The sequence below is a fragment of the Clytia hemisphaerica genome, unplaced genomic scaffold (assembly GCF_902728285.1).
Source record: "Clytia hemisphaerica strain Z4C2 unplaced genomic scaffold, Clytia hemisphaerica genome assembly, whole genome shotgun sequence".
NCBI lineage: Eukaryota > Metazoa > Cnidaria > Hydrozoa > Leptothecata > Clytiidae > Clytia > Clytia hemisphaerica.
Genome location: NW_027104441.1, coordinates 813,816 through 834,033, shown reverse-complemented (window position 1 = coordinate 834,033; position 20,218 = coordinate 813,816). Strand labels below are relative to the sequence as shown.

Below are 20,218 nucleotides of genomic sequence, written 5' to 3'. Positions count from 1 at the left end.
CACTGCATTTCAAACCTTACCCCCTTGGAACGGAAAAGGACCTCCTCAACAGGGGGTGCACGATTTTTTTCTGGAAAAGCCCAATGGAGATGAAGTTGCAGTGTGTTTCTTCTACCGGGATAACTTTTTTTCGCCTAATTTTCGTGTGAGGAAACTGGTTCTGTGATATATGGCGTGTTTCTCCATCTTATTGTGATTAAGGGACGTAGAAATGTATTCGATTGAAGTCTTACAAAATCAAGGCGTTTAAGTGTGTATATGTGCGTTTAAGTGCGCTTAAGTGCGTTTAGCGAGTGTACTCACTGGAAAGCAAAAATGTATTAGGCGCACTTAAACGCACTTAGGCGCACTTAGACACACTTAAACGCGATTTTTTGTACAAGTGAATACCAAGCCTTAACTGCCATTCCTAAAAATTTCATCCAAGCATCATCATTATATGTAAAAAAGATTTATAATAAAAAAGTTGATATCTATGTGTAGATAAATCATATTTCAATCATGAGATTTCATCAAAATCTAATTTTGTAGCATTTATGAATATACAAAATGACGTCAAAGAAACTTATATCGGTCTTGAGGCACATAGTGGTATTAAGATCATTTCAAATTGATAAAAAGATTCTAATCTAATTTTTGTATGTATTATACTTAAAAATACCGCTTTTTTTCTATTCTACTTAGTTTGACATATGTTTAAAATCTTGATCCAAATTGTATAATTTTCATTATTGCTTTACTGTTTTGCAATCGCTAATATTATAATAAAGTCTCCATTGAAAAACGGATTTGACTGTTTGACTATATATAATAGATTATGCTGCATTTGGTGAGGTGGTAGTCTGTTACTCTTTTCTCCCGAATAGACGGGGGGGTCTGAATAAGCGATTTATGAAAGTTGTATGTCAGTTGCGGTCCCCTGGTAAAAGAACTTGTTAAGATTTACAATCGGGCTAAGTATTGTTCTTGAATTGTTCTTTTTTGGCATTTTCGAGCCTCTTTTAAAACTATTCTTATAAAAAATGTATTTTCAACAGGGTCTACGATACCGAGATCTTTTTTTAAAGCATACATAAAATCCAAACTTAACTTTAAAACATAGATGAAAGTCACTGTAATTTTCCTCTGACTAATCAATATTTTTCTCCTTCAATGAACAAAATCTCTTCCTCAAAGAAATATATTTTGATAAACTTGTCTGGTTATATAAATAAACTTTAACTAGAAAATGATTTAAACCAACACACATCAGTAACATCTAATTTCTTTTTATTTACGAGACCAGGATGTGTTGAAGAGAGATTGACCTTTTCTCAAAAAAGCGCGACATTTTCGATTATTTTGATAACAAAGGAACGTAGTGATACAACTCGAATATTGACATGGTATAGTTTGTAAGATGGCCAGTAGAAGTGTAAAATTTGGTTTAATCAATGTTGTTAAATAGATTTTTGAGGGTCTCATCTTTTGAATATAGTGTTGTATTCATGGGGAGAATTGGCTTTTGGTCTTTGGGACTTACTCGAGTTTACCAAACTCCATTCTCTTCCAGTGCCTACCCTTTTTAATTACCAGATGGAAACCAATCTCAAGGGGGGGGGGTTTGTACTTTTACGGTGTGACAAAATTGGCCCTTTTTTAGTACGGTATTACGGGATTTGACGAGAAAAAAAGACGGGAAAACGGTATTTTAAAATCAGACGGTGACGGTATTTGGCCTTTTTTTTGTCATTATGCCGGTATTTGAGCCTGTACAAACCGGTGTGACAGTGTTATTATTTTTTTCAATTTTCGGGATTCCGGGATTCAGCAAATATTTTGACAGAAAAACGGTACTTCGAACCCCTACAAACCCCCCTCTCAAAGGAGTTTCGGCAAGCATGGTTTCTACATGGTAACAGTGATTTTTTAAGTGTTTTTCCACAAGATCCACTGACGTTGTCCGAAGTCTCAAGCTCCTCGAGAGGGGGAAATGTATTCACATGAATTTCTCGTTACATCGTTGAAAACTAACGACTACTAAACTTTTTTTCTTCTCCTCAGAATCACGAAAGGCTGATCATCATGATTCTGAGATTCTGAATCTGAAATTCATGTGAATACATTTCCCCCTCTTGAGAAGCCTGAGAAAATTGTGGATCTCCTAACTCTCCGACTTCGAGGAACAGTTGTATCTATGAAATATAACTCACTATTTCACCATGAAAGTCTCAAACACGTTATAGAGCAAGATAATCTTTAAGGTAGATACGGCGGTTTCTGCTTAAATACTAATAAAATTGCTATGAAGTCGGCTTATCACCTTCTTGATTTCTTCAAAATCTGTTTTAAGTGAATAATTGTATATTCATTCGTACTTTTGAAGGAGCGATGACAAGGCCTGTCGCCACTGTACAAATTCAATTAATCCTTGCATAAAATGTCTGCCTGCCCCTTTAATTAATATACGTCTTTTTGTTTTAATTTCATAAAGCCATGCATGGACTGCATCAAGCCTACTTAAAAAGTTTCGGCTTTTGAAATCAACTGTTTCATGTTTGCTTAAAAGGAAGTTGGTTTGACCAAGGAAGTATTTGAACTACTTAGAGTTACAGGTAGTCAAATCGAAGACGAGTTTAACCTGGATTATGTACACAGTGTTGCTTTCTATTCCATTGGGTCATTCCATTTTATAGCCATACAGGGCGATGGACGAATATTCCTAGGGGACAGTGGAGAGGAATTCTTCGTACCTTAAAGTGAGGGTGGGTGAACTAAAACCAGTATTTTAACTCCTAGAAGTTTTAGAATAATTCTTTAACTCTGGAGAACTAAAAAACTTTTCTTATACCCCCCCCCCCCGAAATTCTTCTTCGTATTACCCCACTGGAAAAGTTCGACCGTTTGAAATGGACCGTTGAAGGATTAAGATTTTAACTTCGCTTTAAAAGTTTCTGCTAAAGCGGCCGACGAAGTCCTGTAAAAGAACTAAGGGATTTTTCGATGACAGGCTTGTGAAAGAGCGGGGACTAAAAGGAGACAAGACATCGATTTTAAAAGTTTGTTTTTGATAGTTATATTTGTACAAACAAACTAAAGGAAAATCAAGTTTTCATTCATCAAACTGATATAGACGGTTTAGTTCATAAGATCGTTTATGAGTAAGAAATGTTTGTGTTTGTGATTATAAATTAAATTTAAATCTTGATGTCAAGTTAGATTATCTGCTCGATCAGCTCCTTAATTAATTTATGCAAATTAATCAATGTTCAATACAAAACCCTATTCTTTTTAAAGTTCCGTCTTCGATTTAATGTTCAGTTGTGTTAATGTCGTCTTATCCAGCAGTCGTTCAACGTCGTTCCGACGTTCATTTACTGCTCACAACGTTAATTTAACGTTAGATGAATGTTGAAACAACGTTGTGCGACTGGTTGTGTACCAGCTAAGTAGTTTTTGGTTACAACTTATATTTAATGTTCGTTGAAATATCTGGATTTTTAGTAAGTTGAATTTTTTTCTAGTTTGATCTTCAAAAGGACCAGAATCTCTCATCGAATTTCTTAGGAGACTTTGAATAAGAACATGTTAAGAACATTTTTAGGATCAAAACTGATAAAGTTAAAAAAATTTCCGAAGGCTTCAAAAAATTGTGATGTTTTTATTTAAAAAAAACGTGTACTTTGCTTTTGACAAATTATCAAATCAAAATGAAATCAGAGTTTAATCGTTATAATCTTTGTGTTAAATGAGATAATCTCTCTCATCAGGCAATCAATTTGGCGAATTAAAAAACTGAACAGGCCGGCGATTTGAGTTTAAAATCTTCTGTAGATACCGTAATCAAATTGACTGTGAACTGAGATTTGCGACGTTTGATATTTTCAACCTATAAAGTTGTCTCATGTTATCTCTCTGCAGAAACAATAGGGAGGTTAAGTATCAAAGATAAATCTACGCGACGAACGGACCTTTTCTCTGCAAGATGGTAAGGGTAGCAAAGTAGATGTTATATCTTCTTTGTTCAACAACGAAGATTTTCACGGTTTTTCGTTCTTGAGCTGTTTTAGCCTGGATTCTAGAAAATGCAGGTCCACATGTTTACTGCAGCTTGCGGGTCAAAACCAGTTCGTTTGTCGCGTTGATTTATATTTGATACTTAACCTCCCTAATTTGCTCTTGTAAAGAGAGCTACAATCCGCCAAAAAATATTTTGAGACAGAAGAATTCTAAACATTCTTGCGAGATAAAAATACGTCCCCTGGACCCTACTATCAGTGTTGAGTCCGATAATGGCCGAGAACTCGACGCTGAGAGTGGGGGAAAGGGGGAAGTGTCTCAGATAAAAATTGGGGATTGTAACTCTATGATGAAGTTGTTGTGATCCATACAACGTTAGATGAACGTTGAAACAACGTTGTGCTCGCATTAGCAGGACAATTGGAGGTTCAGGTTCTGCTGGAGAAGAATCTCACTGTCCAAGTTTTACTAAAAGACGTTTTCTGACGGTATCGTCGCCGTCGCCGTCGCTGTCACCGTGTGTCGTAAAGGACGTTGCCCCCGAGACTTAAGATTGTAGATGTTTAGCACAGCTTCTGAAAAGGGATGCAGTTTCAGGATGTTATTACATCGGTCCTTGACTCGCTGATCGATTTAGTCTGAGTAGGGTTTAACTGGGCTTGCATGGTCACGGAGTGTATAACGCCTTGTCCCTTTTGATTTTACAATATCTTATCTCCAAAGCCTATGTATGTGTCTGCGCGGGAGCCTGCAAATTTGTATTATAAAACTGTATTATGTTGTGTTATCTTTTTTATAGGGAATTATAGGGAATTTTTGTTGTTAGCATGAAAAACGTAACATCATTGACATGGATCAGCATCTGCATATTACACTTTATAACGGCCCAACAAGACGCAGCCGACAAATTTCTTGACAAATATAATACAGAAATTATCGAACTCATTCACAACAACAAAAAGCTAAAATATAAAACATTCACAGACTCAACGCCCGAACATGAGATGGCGTTCAAAGAAGATGAAGGGCAGTTTAATCATAAATTAAAAGGATACCAGAAAGCAGCTTTGAGAATAAATTTAACAAATGTTGATGAGCAAAGTAAAAGACAATTAATGTTTATTCGACGGTCATTAACTTCTAGTTATGATTATATTAATGAAAATATATTCAATTTGAAACATGAGATGCAAAAGGCTTTCCAAGAAGCTGGGATGAAGAATTACCAAAACACATCCATAAATTTAGGTCTAGGAGAACTAAACGGAATAATAGCTCACTTAAATATATCAGTGGAAGAGAAGCTTGACGTATGGAAAGGCTTTAGAGATTCTATTGGACCTAAAGTCCGTAAAGATTTTATAGAATTTGTACGCTTAAAAAATAAAGCCGCCCGCGAGAACGGATTTGCAGACGCTGGAGAATTTAAGAGAAGTTCTTATGAAGTTGATGATTTGGAAGAAATTGCCGAGAAATTTTGGTTAGAATTGAAACCTTTTTATCAAGAGTTACACGCTTATGTAAGGTTTCGCATGAATCAAAAATTTGGCGATCATATCAAGAAAGAGGAAGCAATGCCGGCGCACTTGCTTGGTAATATGTGGGCATTGACTTGGGATGGTATTTTTGATCACTTCAAACCTTATCCGAGTAAGTTGTTCATTATTTTTTGTGGACCCAGCTGCATTCAAGGTCATAATATTTGAGAAAAAGGGATATTCCCACAAAATCGTATAGCCGAAAGCGATTTGGAAGCGCTTTAACTTAGATTGGAAGGGTAGAGTTTTAACTCTTAGTTTTAACGTTGCACTTGAGATCCAAAATGATCCATTCATTTTCAATCTTTACTTTCCGATCTTTTTTGATTTTTTTCTTTATAGCAATATTCTACTACTGTTTGTCTTTTCAACGAGCACAAAGTCGCTACTTAATTCAAATTCTATCAAAACTTATCGAGGTTTGAAAAACACTGCCAGCTATGTAATTTGAAATAGACTTTAGATAAAGTATGAAATTTTGATGTGTACCATTCCATTTGAGTTAGAATTAGCCAGATCTGCCTGTATTTCCTTGGACTTTCGAGTTAGCTAGCTCCTTATTATATTTGCAGACGAGCCTGAACTAGATGTCAGCAAAGCACTCAGAAAGAAACTAACAAACACAACAATGATGTTTAAAATGACCGAAGACTTCTTCAAATCCATTGGATGGCCGTCTTTACCGTCAAACTTTTGGGAGAATTCCGTCCTGTCGCCACCTACTGACGGTAAAAAAGTGACGTGTCATCCAACAGCTTGGGATATGTTCGGTAAAGTTAATGGAGAGCAGGATGTCAGGTTCGTACAGTTTATATAATGTATACAACTTTTAAGAGAATAATTTTAACGAGAAAAGAACCTGAGGACAAATTAACAACAGCAGAAGCCAAGACAAAGATTTTTAAGAAAATATATCGTAGGGGTCAACTTTTCGTCTAAATTTATTCAAATTGTGCTAATTCTCTCTTCACTGTAAGGGTTTAATTTTGAGTCTAGTTTTCACATCTATTGCACCCCGGGCGTTTTTTGTGACGTGTGACCTAAGCAAACACCTAAATATTAAAGAATATTTTTGTTAATAGATTGATCATGTGTGCAAGTCTTTTTCACCCACATTTTACAACGGCTCATCATGAGGTTGGTCACATTTACTATGCGTTGTTGTATTGGAATTTACCGTTCCAATTCAGAGAAGGTGCAAACCCAGCTTTTCATGAAGCTGTAGGTGACACTTTATCGTTATCCGTACAAGTTCCTCAACACCTGTACAATGTTGGCATATTGGATGAAGTGTCAAACTCAGAAGGTATGTCAGTCTGCTCCTGTAAAGAATCCTGCATTATAATACGCATGCGTAATTTACCGTTCTTTCAACCATGTAATTAATCTTTGTAGTAAACGAATAGGAATCAAAAGTATGGCTGACTAACTATCTGGGTAGGGATTGTGGATGGCGGGATTTGTCGCTCTTTTTTGAATTTATCCCTCTTTTTATCTACTTTAATCGTAGAAATTTTCGCGAGATTAATTTTAGCGTATATTAGCGAGTCCGGAAAAGCTTGATTTTTTTGAATTTATTTTAGCGAATCACGATTTCAAAAAATTTCGCGTGGATAAATTTTAGCGAGGGCAATGATTTTGCAGAAAAAAATAATGTTTTTTAATACAAAAATCAATATAGTCACATGTCTTTGTAACACAATTCTTGACTAAGAACAGGAAAACTTGGAAATTTACGCCCCCATTACTAGTTTTTGAAAAAATTATGAAAATGATAACAAAATGATACAAAATGAAAGAAAAAACATACTGGATTTATTTTAGCGAATCAGCTTTTCGAAAAATTTCGCGCGGATAAATTGATAAGATGTGTCAATTCGGCGCGTTTTAGCGAGATTTATTTTAGCGAAAATAGGGAAAACTCGCTAAAACGCTAAAATTAGTCTCGCTAAAATTGCTACGATTAAAGTATTCTAAATAAATGTGGTATTCTTTAAACTAACTCCTTCATGTAGTGACCGTACTGCGAAAGGTAGAGAATTAAGCGACAATGCATAAATGTCATGGCTTTGATTCTGGCCGGGTCATACAAAAGACCTTTTATTTAGCACAAAAAAAGATACTTGATGACTCTCTGTATGATGCTCAAAATTAAGAGAAGGATCAAGTGTAAGTAGAGCAATCCTGGGAGAAACTGTGGCACCCTCCCCTACTTTCAGGTAGATAACTACCATACAAATATAGGGGGCGGTGGAGGTCACACGGGGAGATTTAGCTAATATTACATCATCAGTGGAAAAAAACCCTATAATTTCAACCCCACTGGGAAATCGACTTTGATTTCATCCCCATTTGAAATTCAGTGGAAAATCCACTGATTTTTTGAGCTGGAAACAATGAAAATTTTATCCCCATTGGGAAATCGATAGAAATTTTCATCGCCACTACACTGCACGTAAGAGTTCTGCCGGACATGTAAGACAGGGATGTACAAATTCACAACATTATTCTAATGAAAATATTGAAATTGAAATCTTCATTACAATAGAACAAGACATCAACTTTTTGCTCAAGACAGCATCAGACACGGTGGCTTTCCTACCTTTTGCCTACATCGTCGACAAATGGATGTGGAATGTTTATAATGGGAACATCAAGCCTGATGAAATGAACAAAAAATGGTGGGAATTGAGGCTAAAATATCAAGGTGTAAGACCACCTGTTGAAAGGTCAGAAAAAGATTTTGATCCTGCTACTAAATATCACGTGACAGCCGATGTACCTTTTATCAGGTAAAATTTCTAATTTATGGTAAACAAAAAGGTTAAATGTTTTTCAACTAATTATTTCTTTCTCCTACTTTCCGGGTGGAAATTCACCGGGAGGAATTCATTGGGTATAGGATATTACGGGTAGGAAGGGGAATCCACCAGGGGGAATTCTCCGGACACCCTTGGAACTATAGTAACAGACGAGAAACACTATGCGTAGGTTTTTTGGTCCTTTTTTTAATCCTCAAAAATTAATACATTTAAAAAAAAAGTCATAAAAGTCTCTTATAATTTACCCTTCAAAACTCCAAATAAAAACTGCAATTGCAACACTAGGATTTTATCAGGATTGATTCTATCAGGGGGTGTTAATACTATGTAGTTTTTTTTTTCTTTTCATTTATTCTTCTTCTGATTGTAGATAGACGGGCTTTCCAGTGTTATTACATTTTCGTTCCGTTAAGTTTTCAAAACAGTTGGTTTTGGAAAAAAAAGTGTAGGCTAAGGTTTAATATCCACTTTTCTTTTTTATTATAGATACTTCTTCGCAGTTATTTTGCAATTTACCTTTCACAAGTACGCGTGTAAAGCAGCTGGACACAAAGGTCATCTTCACCAATGTTCCATTTACAACTCAACAGAAGCTGGCAAAGCATTCGGGTCAGTGTTTTTAATAAACATAGTATAATGATCAAAAATCAACTAGAAGAAAAAAGATCGGAAAATTTAAACCAAAATTTAAATTATAGCCAAAATATATGCCAATTTAAAAATGCTCTTTTTTGGCCACTTTTTGGAAGGCCCTTCTGCAGTAAACGTTTGCTAATTCTTGCTCCAATCAGCTACACACAAAAAAATCCCATAAAACTTTTATTTTTCTATAAATGCTACAGAGGTCAATGACTACTCGTTGAAAGGAGAAAAGATAGAGCTTTCCAACGAACCAAGTTTGACAGGCGTTTAAAAGTTTGAAAAGCAGCCTAAAATGTCTATATCAATCGCCGCCGAAACATTTTTGCCTGTGTGATACAAACCCTACGAAGCCGAAAATTTTGATTGCATTAAACTGCCGATTTATTGATTTTTTTTTCTTTTTTCAAAGGCTTTTTTCTAAATATTTTACTTTTTGACTTTGACTAGCAACCCTCACATGTTATTAGTAGCAGCAGCTTTACTTTTTTTCGAAATTCAAAATTTGATTTTTTGTGGAACAAGCAAAAAAGATACATGTGTAAAATCATATTTATAGAGACAAAATTTAGTACACCCCTGTATCACAGACCTACTGTGATCTAACTGAAAAATTGGGCTACACGTTTTTTTTTTTTATTAGAACCCAGTTTATAAGAACATTTAGGCTGAAATACGTCGAGAAATTAAGAACGTCGTAAGAACATGCCCAGCCTCAGTTTGGAAAAAAATGACAAGAAACTACAATTTTTCTTCTTTTCAAGCAGTTTTAACCCAACTTAGGCATGGATTTTCTAAAATCCAGAGTCAAATATTGTGCACATTGTACCAATTTTATATGCTCTTTATTTGGTATGATATTGTCGATTTAGAGTAGTCTGAAAAATTAAGAACGCATTTAAGAACATTTAAGGCTGAAAATTGCTAAAAAAATAAGCACATCCAGGCTCAGCCAAATTTTAAGTGTTCTAATAAAAAAAAAAACGTGTAATTTTCGTCCCTTGTTGAAAATTTTCAGCCACACTAGGAAATTGACATTGATTTCATCCCGATTAAAATTCAACGGAAAAAATTGCACTCCAAAAACCATCCGCACTGAAATTTGGGAACAAAGTTTTATCCCCATTAGAATTTCGATAGAAACTTTCATTTCCACTGAGGGAAAAACTTCCACCGGGGCTGCGAGACAGGAGTGTTTCAGTCGTCTAGCATGCTAGATTTCTTTTTGGTTTTTGAACTATTGATTGTATTATTACACGCTTTTTTTATAAGAATCTTTGTGAAAAGGGGGAGCCTTACTTGGGTGTAATTAACAATTTATTATTAAAAATGCTCTAAAAATGGCATTCTTAGCTAGAGTAGCAAAATTCCATGATGGTGGTATTCTTAGCATATTCTAAATTTTTTTGCCATTTTCATCACAGACATTTTTATAAGTGTATTCTTATAAAAAATGAGCGTGTAATTTCACTAACTAATTTTTTATTCTTTGTAGTGACATGCTGAAACTTGGTCGTAGTAAACCATGGCCTGAACAATTGAAACAATTTACCGGTTCAGAAGAATTATCAGCGGATCCATTCCTCGACTATTTTGCTCCATTACGGAAATGGTTAAAGAAACAACACACAAAGCATAATTACCCAATCGGTTGGGATGAAAACCCATATGGTCAGGAAGTAAAAAGTGAACAAGTTGGTAATAATGGTGATTTATTAATGGTGAACTTAGTCGGTTTGGTTTTATCGGTTCTTTTTACAGTAATTTGTGTGGCTGGTATTAGGTGAGGTTTTATGGATTGATGTTTTTCAAGACCAATTAATAAAAAATTCCATCGTCGCCACAAAGGATGTTTGAAGAGCAGTACATCTTGGTGAAAGGCAATCGACTGATTTCCAGTCATTTGGGTTATTCTTGATATGCACCATTGCAATGTCTTCTGACAGTGACGTAAAATTTTACTGACGTAAAATCAGTAAATACATCACATTCAACCAATCAGCTGTTGGGTCCGTGAAAGACATTGCAATGGTGCATATCATGAATAACCAAACGGGTTGAAGTCAAAATGGAGACATTTTATTGGTTTATTTTTGACCAATAGAAAGAATGCAATTCCCGAGTTGTATCTATAGTATCTCGTCTACCGAAGTCTGAACAAACGGGAAGTCAAGGCAAACCTTAGTTCAAAAAGGATACTGACACGTCTTCCGTGAAATGGAAATGATAGGACTGTTAAAATCTCGCACAAAACCACCTTTGATTAGATGTTTTGATGAGACAAAGACTTTAAAAACAGATGAATTGTGGTGGTTAAACCTAGAGACACAATATTACTATAATATTTTTTAAATTCAAACGAAAATACAAACTTTGCTATATTGTGCGAAAACAAACCAGATCTGATAGGCCCAGGGGGCACTGACCTTGACGATCGACGGGGACGTGCCGCTGGAGTTTGAAAAGTAGACCCTGTCAGATACTAATGTTCAATGCCCTAGCCTTTTCCTTGGGAATTAGAGGATCCATTTGTCGCCATTTGTTTTTCACACTTCTAACAAACTTATAAGCAGTTCAATTCAGTCTACACGTGCGGGGGTTAAGTATATAAGGTAAAATTTCCATATATTAAGAATAGTAGTTTATATTATTGTGTGTAATTTCGTTCGGTTATATAAATAGTGTGTAATTAGTTTTAAATTATTAATCAGTATGACACTCCTGTGTCACAGACCCGTTGGGACCCCAGCCCCACTGGAAAATTTGGCAAAAATTTCGTCCCCGTTGGGAAAATAACCTAGAATTTTAGCCCCACAGAGGGCAATTGCCTTTGATTTCATCCACATTCGAAAAACAATGTTTAAGAATTGTACTCCAAAACCATCCCCACTGGACTTTTTAACCTTGGAACAATAGAATTTCTATCCCCATTGGGATTTGAATGGGAATTTTTCCCCTTTATACCCACTAAGGAAAAAAATTGCAACCGGGGCTGTGAGACAGGGGTGTAGTATGATATAAATGTTCAGGTATTTATAAAGAGAGGCATTAACAACCTGGAACTCAAAATCCAATGAAAAAGATATTATCGTTTTCTTTTACTCAACCAGCAAGACTTTCTTCTTATTAAATAAAGTCTTGGTTTTATTGTAAAGCCTATTTTTTGAATCGGTTTGATAAAAAAGATTCATCATTGCGAAAAAAAACCACAATAGTTCCAATTTACAAGTATCTTGTTTTTGATAAATTTTAGTCTTGAAAAATAAGCCCCTAAAACAGAACGAGAAAATTTGCAATCCTTTCCCTTAGAAATAAGCTGATACTTGATGACAATCGAGCTTCAGGGACTATAACCAATTTTATAGAATAGCTTCAATGTCCGAATCACCATGTCGGGAAAAATCAAATTATAGCCGCATTCTTTTTCACCGTTCAACATAGAATTGCTGCAATGGATATACAAGAGGTATGGCTTAACAATTTCAATTTTTTTAAACCTCTTATTTAATTGATGATCTAAAATAGGACCAAGCAGAATCTTTATTCGATCGACCAAGAAGAAAAGCATTAGCCGATTTCCCCGGGGGAGGGGGTGTACTAGGGTTGCAAGCTGACGGGGGGGGGGTGCCGCCCGACTTTCGAACTTTGGACCGGGACTAAAAAGGAGAAAACAAAGGGACTAATTTGACGGATTTTGACCAAATTTCGATCTTTCAGGGGGTAAAAAGTTGAAATTTTCCTATTTTTCCGACCCTTACTGGGACATGAAATTTGATTTTCTGATTTTTCCGACCCTTAGCGGGACTTTGGAAGTCCAAAAAAGGTACCCTTAAGGGCGGCACATACCGTACCCTCCATTTGCCTAAGTACCACCAACCACCCCCCCCCCCCGGGCCCGGGGGCCATAGGGTTCATGTTTTGAGTACAGTTGACTCTCTCTAATTCGATATTTATAATATACTCTAATACCTCGAATTAGAGAAAGCCGCAGCTGGAGTGATAACATCTGAACTTCTGTTGTTTTATCTCTGTCGTATTTGTTGACTATTTGTTGATCAAGAAATCAGTAATGTAGCATCTTTAATGGTAAATTTTATTGGTTTATACTATGGAGAAAGATTCCAATTATAGAGAGTAATTTCAACCATTTTACTGCTGAAGGGACCAAATTTTAGTTCGAATTACAGAAAGATTCGAATAATAGAGGTTCAGACAACTAAGAAAGAGTTGACTATACCTTGATATTTTTCACCGTCATTTAAATAATCAACATTTTATGGTTGAACACTCTTTTGCGAATTAAGATTATAAAGTTTTACAAAGACAACGACAGTAGAGAAGAGTTCTTGAATTCCCAAAACGAGAAAGCCTAAGCAGCGTAAAGGCCCAGCAGTGCTGGCAGTGTCAACATATTTTTTCGTTGCAAAGTCGCATTACAATTTTACAGTAGTGAATGTTTTTGATGTATTGACTCGAGTCGCGCGAGCAATAAAAATTTTAATTACTTTAACATTTTGAGATACCTTATCGGGGAAAACTATGTCGGTGAAAAGTGACGAAATTTTGGCCAAAAGACGAATATTTTTCCCCGACAAAAATTTTCCCCTGCCTTAATGAGTTTACCAACTACTAGCAAGTGACGATTATTGTTCCCCGACGAAGTGTTCCCCGATAAGGTAAGTACCACTTATCAATTGAGAAAGAAAGATGTAAGTTGGAGGTATTTATTATATGTGTTTTTTTCTTACGCATGCGCACAATAGAAAGTCAGATAATTCGATTTTAGCCTGGACACGTCAATTGATAATTGCGCGCATAGGCCCCGACAAAGTCAAATCGTTTCGACCAGTTACGTTTTAAAGGCCCATACCGCTGCGGGCTAGGCCAAGGATGATAGAAAATCAATTTTCGAAAATCGTCTTTCTTGAAGGGAAATCTGCACAGATTTATGCATTTTTCCCCGTTACAAGCATGTAACAGATACACGGATCCTATTCCTATGAAATAGGCTAATGAAAATCAAAAATTCCAATACTTTTTCCAATCACTAAATTATCAATTCCTATTTATCAAGAGCTCAAACTGATGTTTTTCATTTCCTTCGGGGCGTTTCCTAATAAGTCTCGTGTGGTTTTTCAGTGCATTTCCATTAGAAATATGAGGGAAAATGTTTCACAATAGTTTGGTTATAATTTGCATTATGGGAGTGCTTAGGTGTCTGAAAGGAGTTTATCTAGTTATATTATTGAAGCTCAAGGTTCTGATATCAGACATAGTGGATCTTGCTTAGAGATAAGACCTTTTTTTTGCTTCCTGCAGTATAAATTTTAAGAATACAGTAATTGCCAAAATTATTTCATATTATGAATCATTTTTTCTAAGAACATGAAAGATTTTGGAGATGTTGCACATCGAGTCAAACTGTTGGCTCAATGTAATAGCTATCGTCAGTTGATATCACGTATAGCTGCTGGTCGTGAGAATTTCTTAGTTGATTTGGTCAAAGCTTTACGAAAGGTTACAGATGAATGGAAAAATTGGAAACATCAAAAATATGGGAAATTGCAAACGAAAGTCTACGTTTCTGCTGTTGAACAGGTAAATCAGTACTTTTATTTTGCTAATTGTTATTTTGATATTTACCTTTTAAACCCCGAATTTCCCAAAGTGTTGTTGAAAAGGTTTGGCTAGACGCAGGATCTTTAAAAATAGGGAATTCTTCCAAGGGGGCACTCGATTCAAAAACGACTGTACCAGAATTAGGTCTTTGAAATCGGACCCTTAGAATGCAGGGAAAATTTAGTCCAATTTGAGTAAATTTCAGCGAAAAATTTATCCTTACGGTGCAAAACATACAGTCAGATCAATTTTACACCCTTAGAGTTCATTAACGTGCGTTAAGTGTATTATAGCTACACTAGGGGGAGTTTCATGGTTGGCGGAGGAGCGGAATTAATCGGCCCTTTTTTTGGACGGAGTGGCGGAATTTGGCGAAAATTTAGACGGAATTACGGAAATTGGGTTCTCTGACGGTTACGAAAAATTAGGCAATTTTAGTGCGGAAAAACGGAATTTAGCAAAAAAATTTGCGGAATTTTGGAATTGGTAAAAGATATTCAAAATTTGCGGAATTTTCGACAAAAATATTGAATTTCAAAGGAATTTTCGGTGACGGAATTTTGGTTCAATTTAAGACGGTTTGACGGAAATTGGAGAACAAATTGGCGGAATTGCGGAATCGGGTACCCCCTGAAACCCCCCCTAGCGACCAATGACGAAAATGTAATGCTATTATTAACAACTAGAAAACACCGCCTTTCTAGGGTCTTGAGTTTTTTTTACAAAACTTACGGATGGATGGGCCGTGGTCATCTCAAACTAGGGGTTCGCGGTTCGAATCTCGCTACTTTTAATTTATAGATAGTAGAACCGACTAATTATAGACTGAAAGAAATAGGTTATTGAAATGGCTATCCACGTCTCTAAATAGGTCATTTCACAGTCGCAAAGCGTAATGGGTAATCAGGATAATAACGACTTACTATTGCTCCAATGTTTTGAAAGATTTTGAAGACTTTTGCGTTTAACCAACGGGAAACCGTTATCGGGGTGCAACCAGTTCTGATTACCCATTATCCATTTTTCGACTGGTGAAATGTCCTAAACTATGTAGTGTAGTTATAAATTTTACATTTAATATCTGAAAGGTTCGAGAGCTTTACCAATGGAACAGACGTACTTACAAAACAACAACAACGCATGCTCTACTCTCAGGTAACAACGAAAAAACGATTAGGGATATAATATATCCGAAAAAATGCGACGATCTTAATCCTAGCTCCCCATACCTGCTCCAAGGGATTAAGGCGGGGTTGTGAATAAAGCAAATTTCTTAATTGTAACTCATCTGCCTAGACTGAATTTTATTTTTCTTTGTGATACCCCTCATTTGAGCCCAAAAATGAGTGAGTTTCTAGAAATGATTTGAAAGCATTTTGATCCCGCCTAAGGGAGACCATAATCGTTTTAGTTAAGTGCTTTAGTGTTCATATCTTCGGTAATATGTATAATGTATAATGTATGTAATATTAATTCCAAAATTTATTTTCATCTTTCTGACAATAACACCATACATACGTGTAAAGGCTCAATGCTACAAAAAACTTGAAATGTGGAGTTTTTGAAAGGATCTCTTTGACAGGTTTTGTTAGGAGTGTGGGTGGGGAAGGGGTACTTGAACAAAACAGGGTGCTGAAGAGGTTTGTGCCTTCAAGGTCAGCTTTTTTTACACTACTTTACATTACCTAGTCTCACTAAACAAAAAGGGTTAAAATGAATCTTTATAATGCGTTGGTTTTCTTACATTAGCAAGTAAAACAATATCATCCAAAAAAAGTAGGTATTTTTTCTCTAAAATTCCTTTTCATAGGTACAAGATACAAATATTCAGCCGAAAGTTACCGCCGTTATACCATTGAAGTTTTACAAAACTTCTTATCAACATGTCGCGAGTTGGAGAACCTCCGGGAAGTCTTCCAAACACAAATTTTAGCTCGTTTGAAAGAATATTTGAACAACGATGGTTCAGAGAAATATATAATGCGCTTGGAGCTTATCTTGATGCATTGGAAACTATTGTTAACACCAGGAACGATCAGTGTCAATCACTATTCTATGGGTATTAAAGCAAATTTCTTTTCTTAACCTTTTCTTAACCTTTAGAATTTTCTTTAGTAAGACATTGCTTAAAAGTTCAAAACCAGCCTACTGTATATTTATCAAGCATTTTATCCGGGGGAATAGTAAGTTTCCAAGATGACACGGGTATGTCCTAGCCGAAACTCGAAAATCGGGGAGAGTGAATTTCGACATTTTTGGGACCTTTGAGAGACTATTTTTCTAATTTTATAATTTTTGACGTTTTTGTCACCCTAGGAGAGCTTGTAATTTTTGAACCCTTACAAAAACTCAATTGCTTTTTAATGATTTTTGTACCCTTTTGATGGATTTTCGAGTGTGTGAATAAAAGGAGACATCATTGGGGGCTTCCAAGAGAAGCAAATTAAACTTCCTTGCTGATGTCCCTTAACAAGAAGAATGTTAGTTTAAAAAGTAAGCGAGCGTTTCAAAAGCTAAATATTAGATGAACGATTGATGATTACTCCCACCTCTCCCGATAGTCTATTCTTGAATAGGCGTTGCTTAGCTGGCACACAACGTTGTTTTGACGTTCATCTAACGTCAATTTAACTATTGGGACGTCAAATGGATGTTGTTATGACTGTGCCAGTTGGAAGAGTATCTCGAAACAGTGCCATAACTTGTTTTTTTTGTTCCTCCTTTAGGAAGTGACGTTCTTTTGCGACAAGCTGAACTTCAAGAAGGATTCCACAATTTCTATCCTGTTCTTCGCTTGATACCCGATCTTTGTTTCAAAGCAGAAAAATGCATGGAGTTAGTACAGCATTGTTTATATCATGACCGACTGAGTGGTTATAAGAAAGAACGTGAATTTTTGCTCAACGTATGGCTGCCTAAACGGAATAAGAGTCGAAACAGATCGAATACTGCGCAGGAAGAAGCTCTTACGAACACTATGGTCGATGCACAATTTTCAGCACAAATGCTTAAAAGTATGGAACAAAGGTTGAAAGAAAACGATAAAAAATTAGCAAGCCTACAGACCATGAGAAATGAAGTGATCGGGTACTTGAGAGAACGTAGCCTGCAAGATGAGTCTGATTTAAAAATGATACAGATTGAAGAGGAGAACATGGATTCTTTGAAGCAATCTTTGAAGGATGAGACTCAAGAACAAGAAACTCTGCTCGAGCGCATAGACTCTCAATATCATAAAGCACGACAGAGGAAAGGAAGCACTTTGCAGCCTGTAGAAAGAAATAGTTTGTGCAATGACATTAAAATGTGTGACACAAAAAGATCTCAGATTCTGGCAATTGAGAAAAAGATTGACGAGGCTTTCATGAAGTGTGAAAAATTGAGAAACAAAATGGTATCTGAGAAGTGGTTTGTTCGAAAGAAAAGCAAAGAGCTAACACAAATTGATTACGATATTCAGAAAATTATGAAAGAAATCATGGATGTCAAAAGAGAGCATAAAACTCTAGGACTTAAACAGAAAATCAATCTAACAAAAATTCGCAGATTGAAATTTCAAACATAATTTTTAACTTAAAAGTGCTCTCATTTTACTACAATGTCAGTTTCGCAATGTGGAAACCACTTCAGAGGAATTAGAATTAGAAGAATTAGCAGAGAGGCTGTTTCACGAGTTTCAGTAGTTTCACGGATTTTCAAGTACAGTTCACGCTCTCTAATTCGACGTTCTACTATTCGATAAGCTCCTTTATTCGATTAAATTTAAAGTCCCGTCAACAAGAAACTCTCATAAACGACGCTCCCTTATTCGATAAGCTCCCTAATTCGATGATAATCCAATTCCCCTTGAAGATCGAATTAGAGAGCGTCAACTGTACAGATATTATTTATCAGATGACTCGTAGTGGAAAGTAATCGAATATTTTTTCATTGTCTTCGATCATATATTATATACATTATAGGGGAATAACGCTTTACATAATTTAAACCAGTAATGTCAGTAATGTTTTGTTATATATTTTTAAACGCTGAATTGGTATAATAATTTCTTTCTTTTTTTCTTTCTTTTCTGCCGTTCTAAAAATTTTTTAAATAACCCTTCAAGGATAGTAAAGTTTAACAATCTTTACTGGCTGTTCTACTATGTCTCTTTGAGATTCCTTCCGAATGATTTTCGTAGTTTCTGATTTCCCCAAAGATCTGTCGAATGTGAGTATGCCCTCTCCACAATTTAACGAGGTCATAAACAAAACCAGAAGCAATCAAAGTGCACAGAACTCCACATAAAACCTGAATATAGATATTATTTGCAATCAGCTCTCCCATTGATCCGATATAGATAGAATCTGTATGGCAATATCTCTTGAACGCTTCAATGGAGTAGAAATAGATCTCATCAGATGATATACTCATGCATTCGAAAATCTTCTTCATTTCATGGGCATCAATCGGTAGGTAGCAAGTAACGTATAGATTAGCAGGTAATTTATGCACGATCCTTAACGGTGTCGGATTAGTATCATCGTTGATCTCATCTTGATACCAAGCTGCTAGATCGGCATTCATCATTCCTGCGAAAACATCTCCCTCTCGAACCATTTTCAAAACTTCTTCATAAGATTCAACAGGAACAATATCTGCACGATAATCTTTCTCAGCTGTTTTAGATTCATACGAATGACCCAAAACGGCAACCTTTTGACCGTACACATTCAAATCATCAACGCCCGTTACAACATCTGTCATGGTGGCCACCACAATACACCCCACCATAACGCCCAAGAATAACCAAATACAAGCAATGAGTCGCCCAATCGGACTTTTTGGTGTAACATCTCCATAACCAACTGTCGTCATGGAAACAATAGACCAATATAAACCATTACCAATACCATGAATGAAGGATTTTGGGAAATCATTGTTTTGGTAATGTTCAATAATCCACAATGCAAGACCGAAAAGTACAGCCATCATAATGGCTAACAAAAAGATTTGTTGACAACTTGAGATGCTACGGATTATCTTATTTGGTAGTGAAATCATTTCACGGCGAACGATTACTGCAATTTCTGTCGATTTCAAGTTGAGTTGGGAAGCTCTTAATTTTAGATTCTTTCGTAGTTTATCTTGATTACGGTCAGCGTAGGCAAGTACTGGAAACCACATTGCTCTTTCAGATTTAAAACCTGCTAATAGACCCTCTCCATAAGTTGTATTTTCAGCGTGAACTAAATCGAAAAAAGCTTTGCGACTAGGTAATCGCATTGTATAATTGATTATTTTGCGGTTCTTCTCTGGTGGAATACAAAATTCATTTGCTTGAGAAAACATATTGGGTATAATTCCATCAAATTCTCCCTTTTCTTTGTTGAAAAAAAGGAAAGGTTTTTGCTCCCAAAATATAGCATCCATTATATATTCTACTGTCTCGTTTGAATCATTGTGGCTTTCATTGTTGGTAGGTAACTTGGTGGGTTCAGAGGCTGTGATGTTGCTGGTCTCTGCAACCAGGACTATCATCTTTAAACAAATCATTGCCAAGAAAAATAAACTTATTTGTTGACAATGAGCCATTTTTAAGACGTCTTAACAACTATCTAG

At 35.9% G+C, this 20,218-nt stretch overlaps 2 protein-coding genes across 2 annotated transcripts; both read left to right on the top strand.

Annotated features, from left to right (window-relative positions):
• The first annotated feature begins 4,802 nt into the window (after window positions 1–4,802).
• Window positions 4,803–10,872, top strand: LOC136820919 (angiotensin-converting enzyme-like). Its single transcript, XM_067077154.1, has 6 exons — window positions 4,803–5,649; window positions 6,110–6,335; window positions 6,620–6,843; window positions 8,086–8,329; window positions 8,846–8,968; window positions 10,494–10,872. Exons 1-6 carry the CDS (start codon window positions 4,827–4,829, stop codon window positions 10,783–10,785), a joined length of 1,932 nt encoding a protein of 643 aa, XP_066933255.1. The 5' UTR covers window positions 4,803–4,826; the 3' UTR covers window positions 10,786–10,872.
• Window positions 10,873–14,383: 3,511 nt separating this feature from the next.
• LOC136820875 (uncharacterized) lies at window positions 14,384–18,182 on the top strand. Its single transcript, XM_067077114.1, has 4 exons — window positions 14,384–14,596; window positions 15,706–15,772; window positions 16,428–16,676; window positions 17,344–18,182. Exons 1-4 carry the CDS (start codon window positions 14,384–14,386, stop codon window positions 18,180–18,182), a joined length of 1,368 nt encoding a protein of 455 aa, XP_066933215.1.
• The last annotated feature ends 2,036 nt before the right edge of the window (window positions 18,183–20,218 follow it).

Excerpts from the sequence above, each read along its gene's own strand:
- LOC136820919 (XM_067077154.1), top strand. The coding sequence starts at position 4,827 with ATGAAAAACGTAACATCATTGACATGGATCAGCATCTGCATATTACAC. Across the intron at positions 6,336-6,619 it reads AATGGAGAGCAGGATGTCAG|ATTGATCATGTGTGCAAGTC; the intron begins GTTCGTACAGTT and ends TTTTGTTAATAG. Across the intron at positions 8,330-8,845 it reads GCCGATGTACCTTTTATCAG|ATACTTCTTCGCAGTTATTT; the intron begins GTAAAATTTCTA and ends TTTTTATTATAG.
- LOC136820875 (XM_067077114.1), top strand. The coding sequence starts at position 14,384 with ATGAAAGATTTTGGAGATGTTGCACATCGAGTCAAACTGTTGGCTCAA. Across the intron at positions 14,597-15,705 it reads ACGTTTCTGCTGTTGAACAG|GTTCGAGAGCTTTACCAATG; the intron begins GTAAATCAGTAC and ends AATATCTGAAAG. Across the intron at positions 16,677-17,343 it reads TGTCAATCACTATTCTATGG|GAAGTGACGTTCTTTTGCGA; the intron begins GTATTAAAGCAA and ends TTCCTCCTTTAG.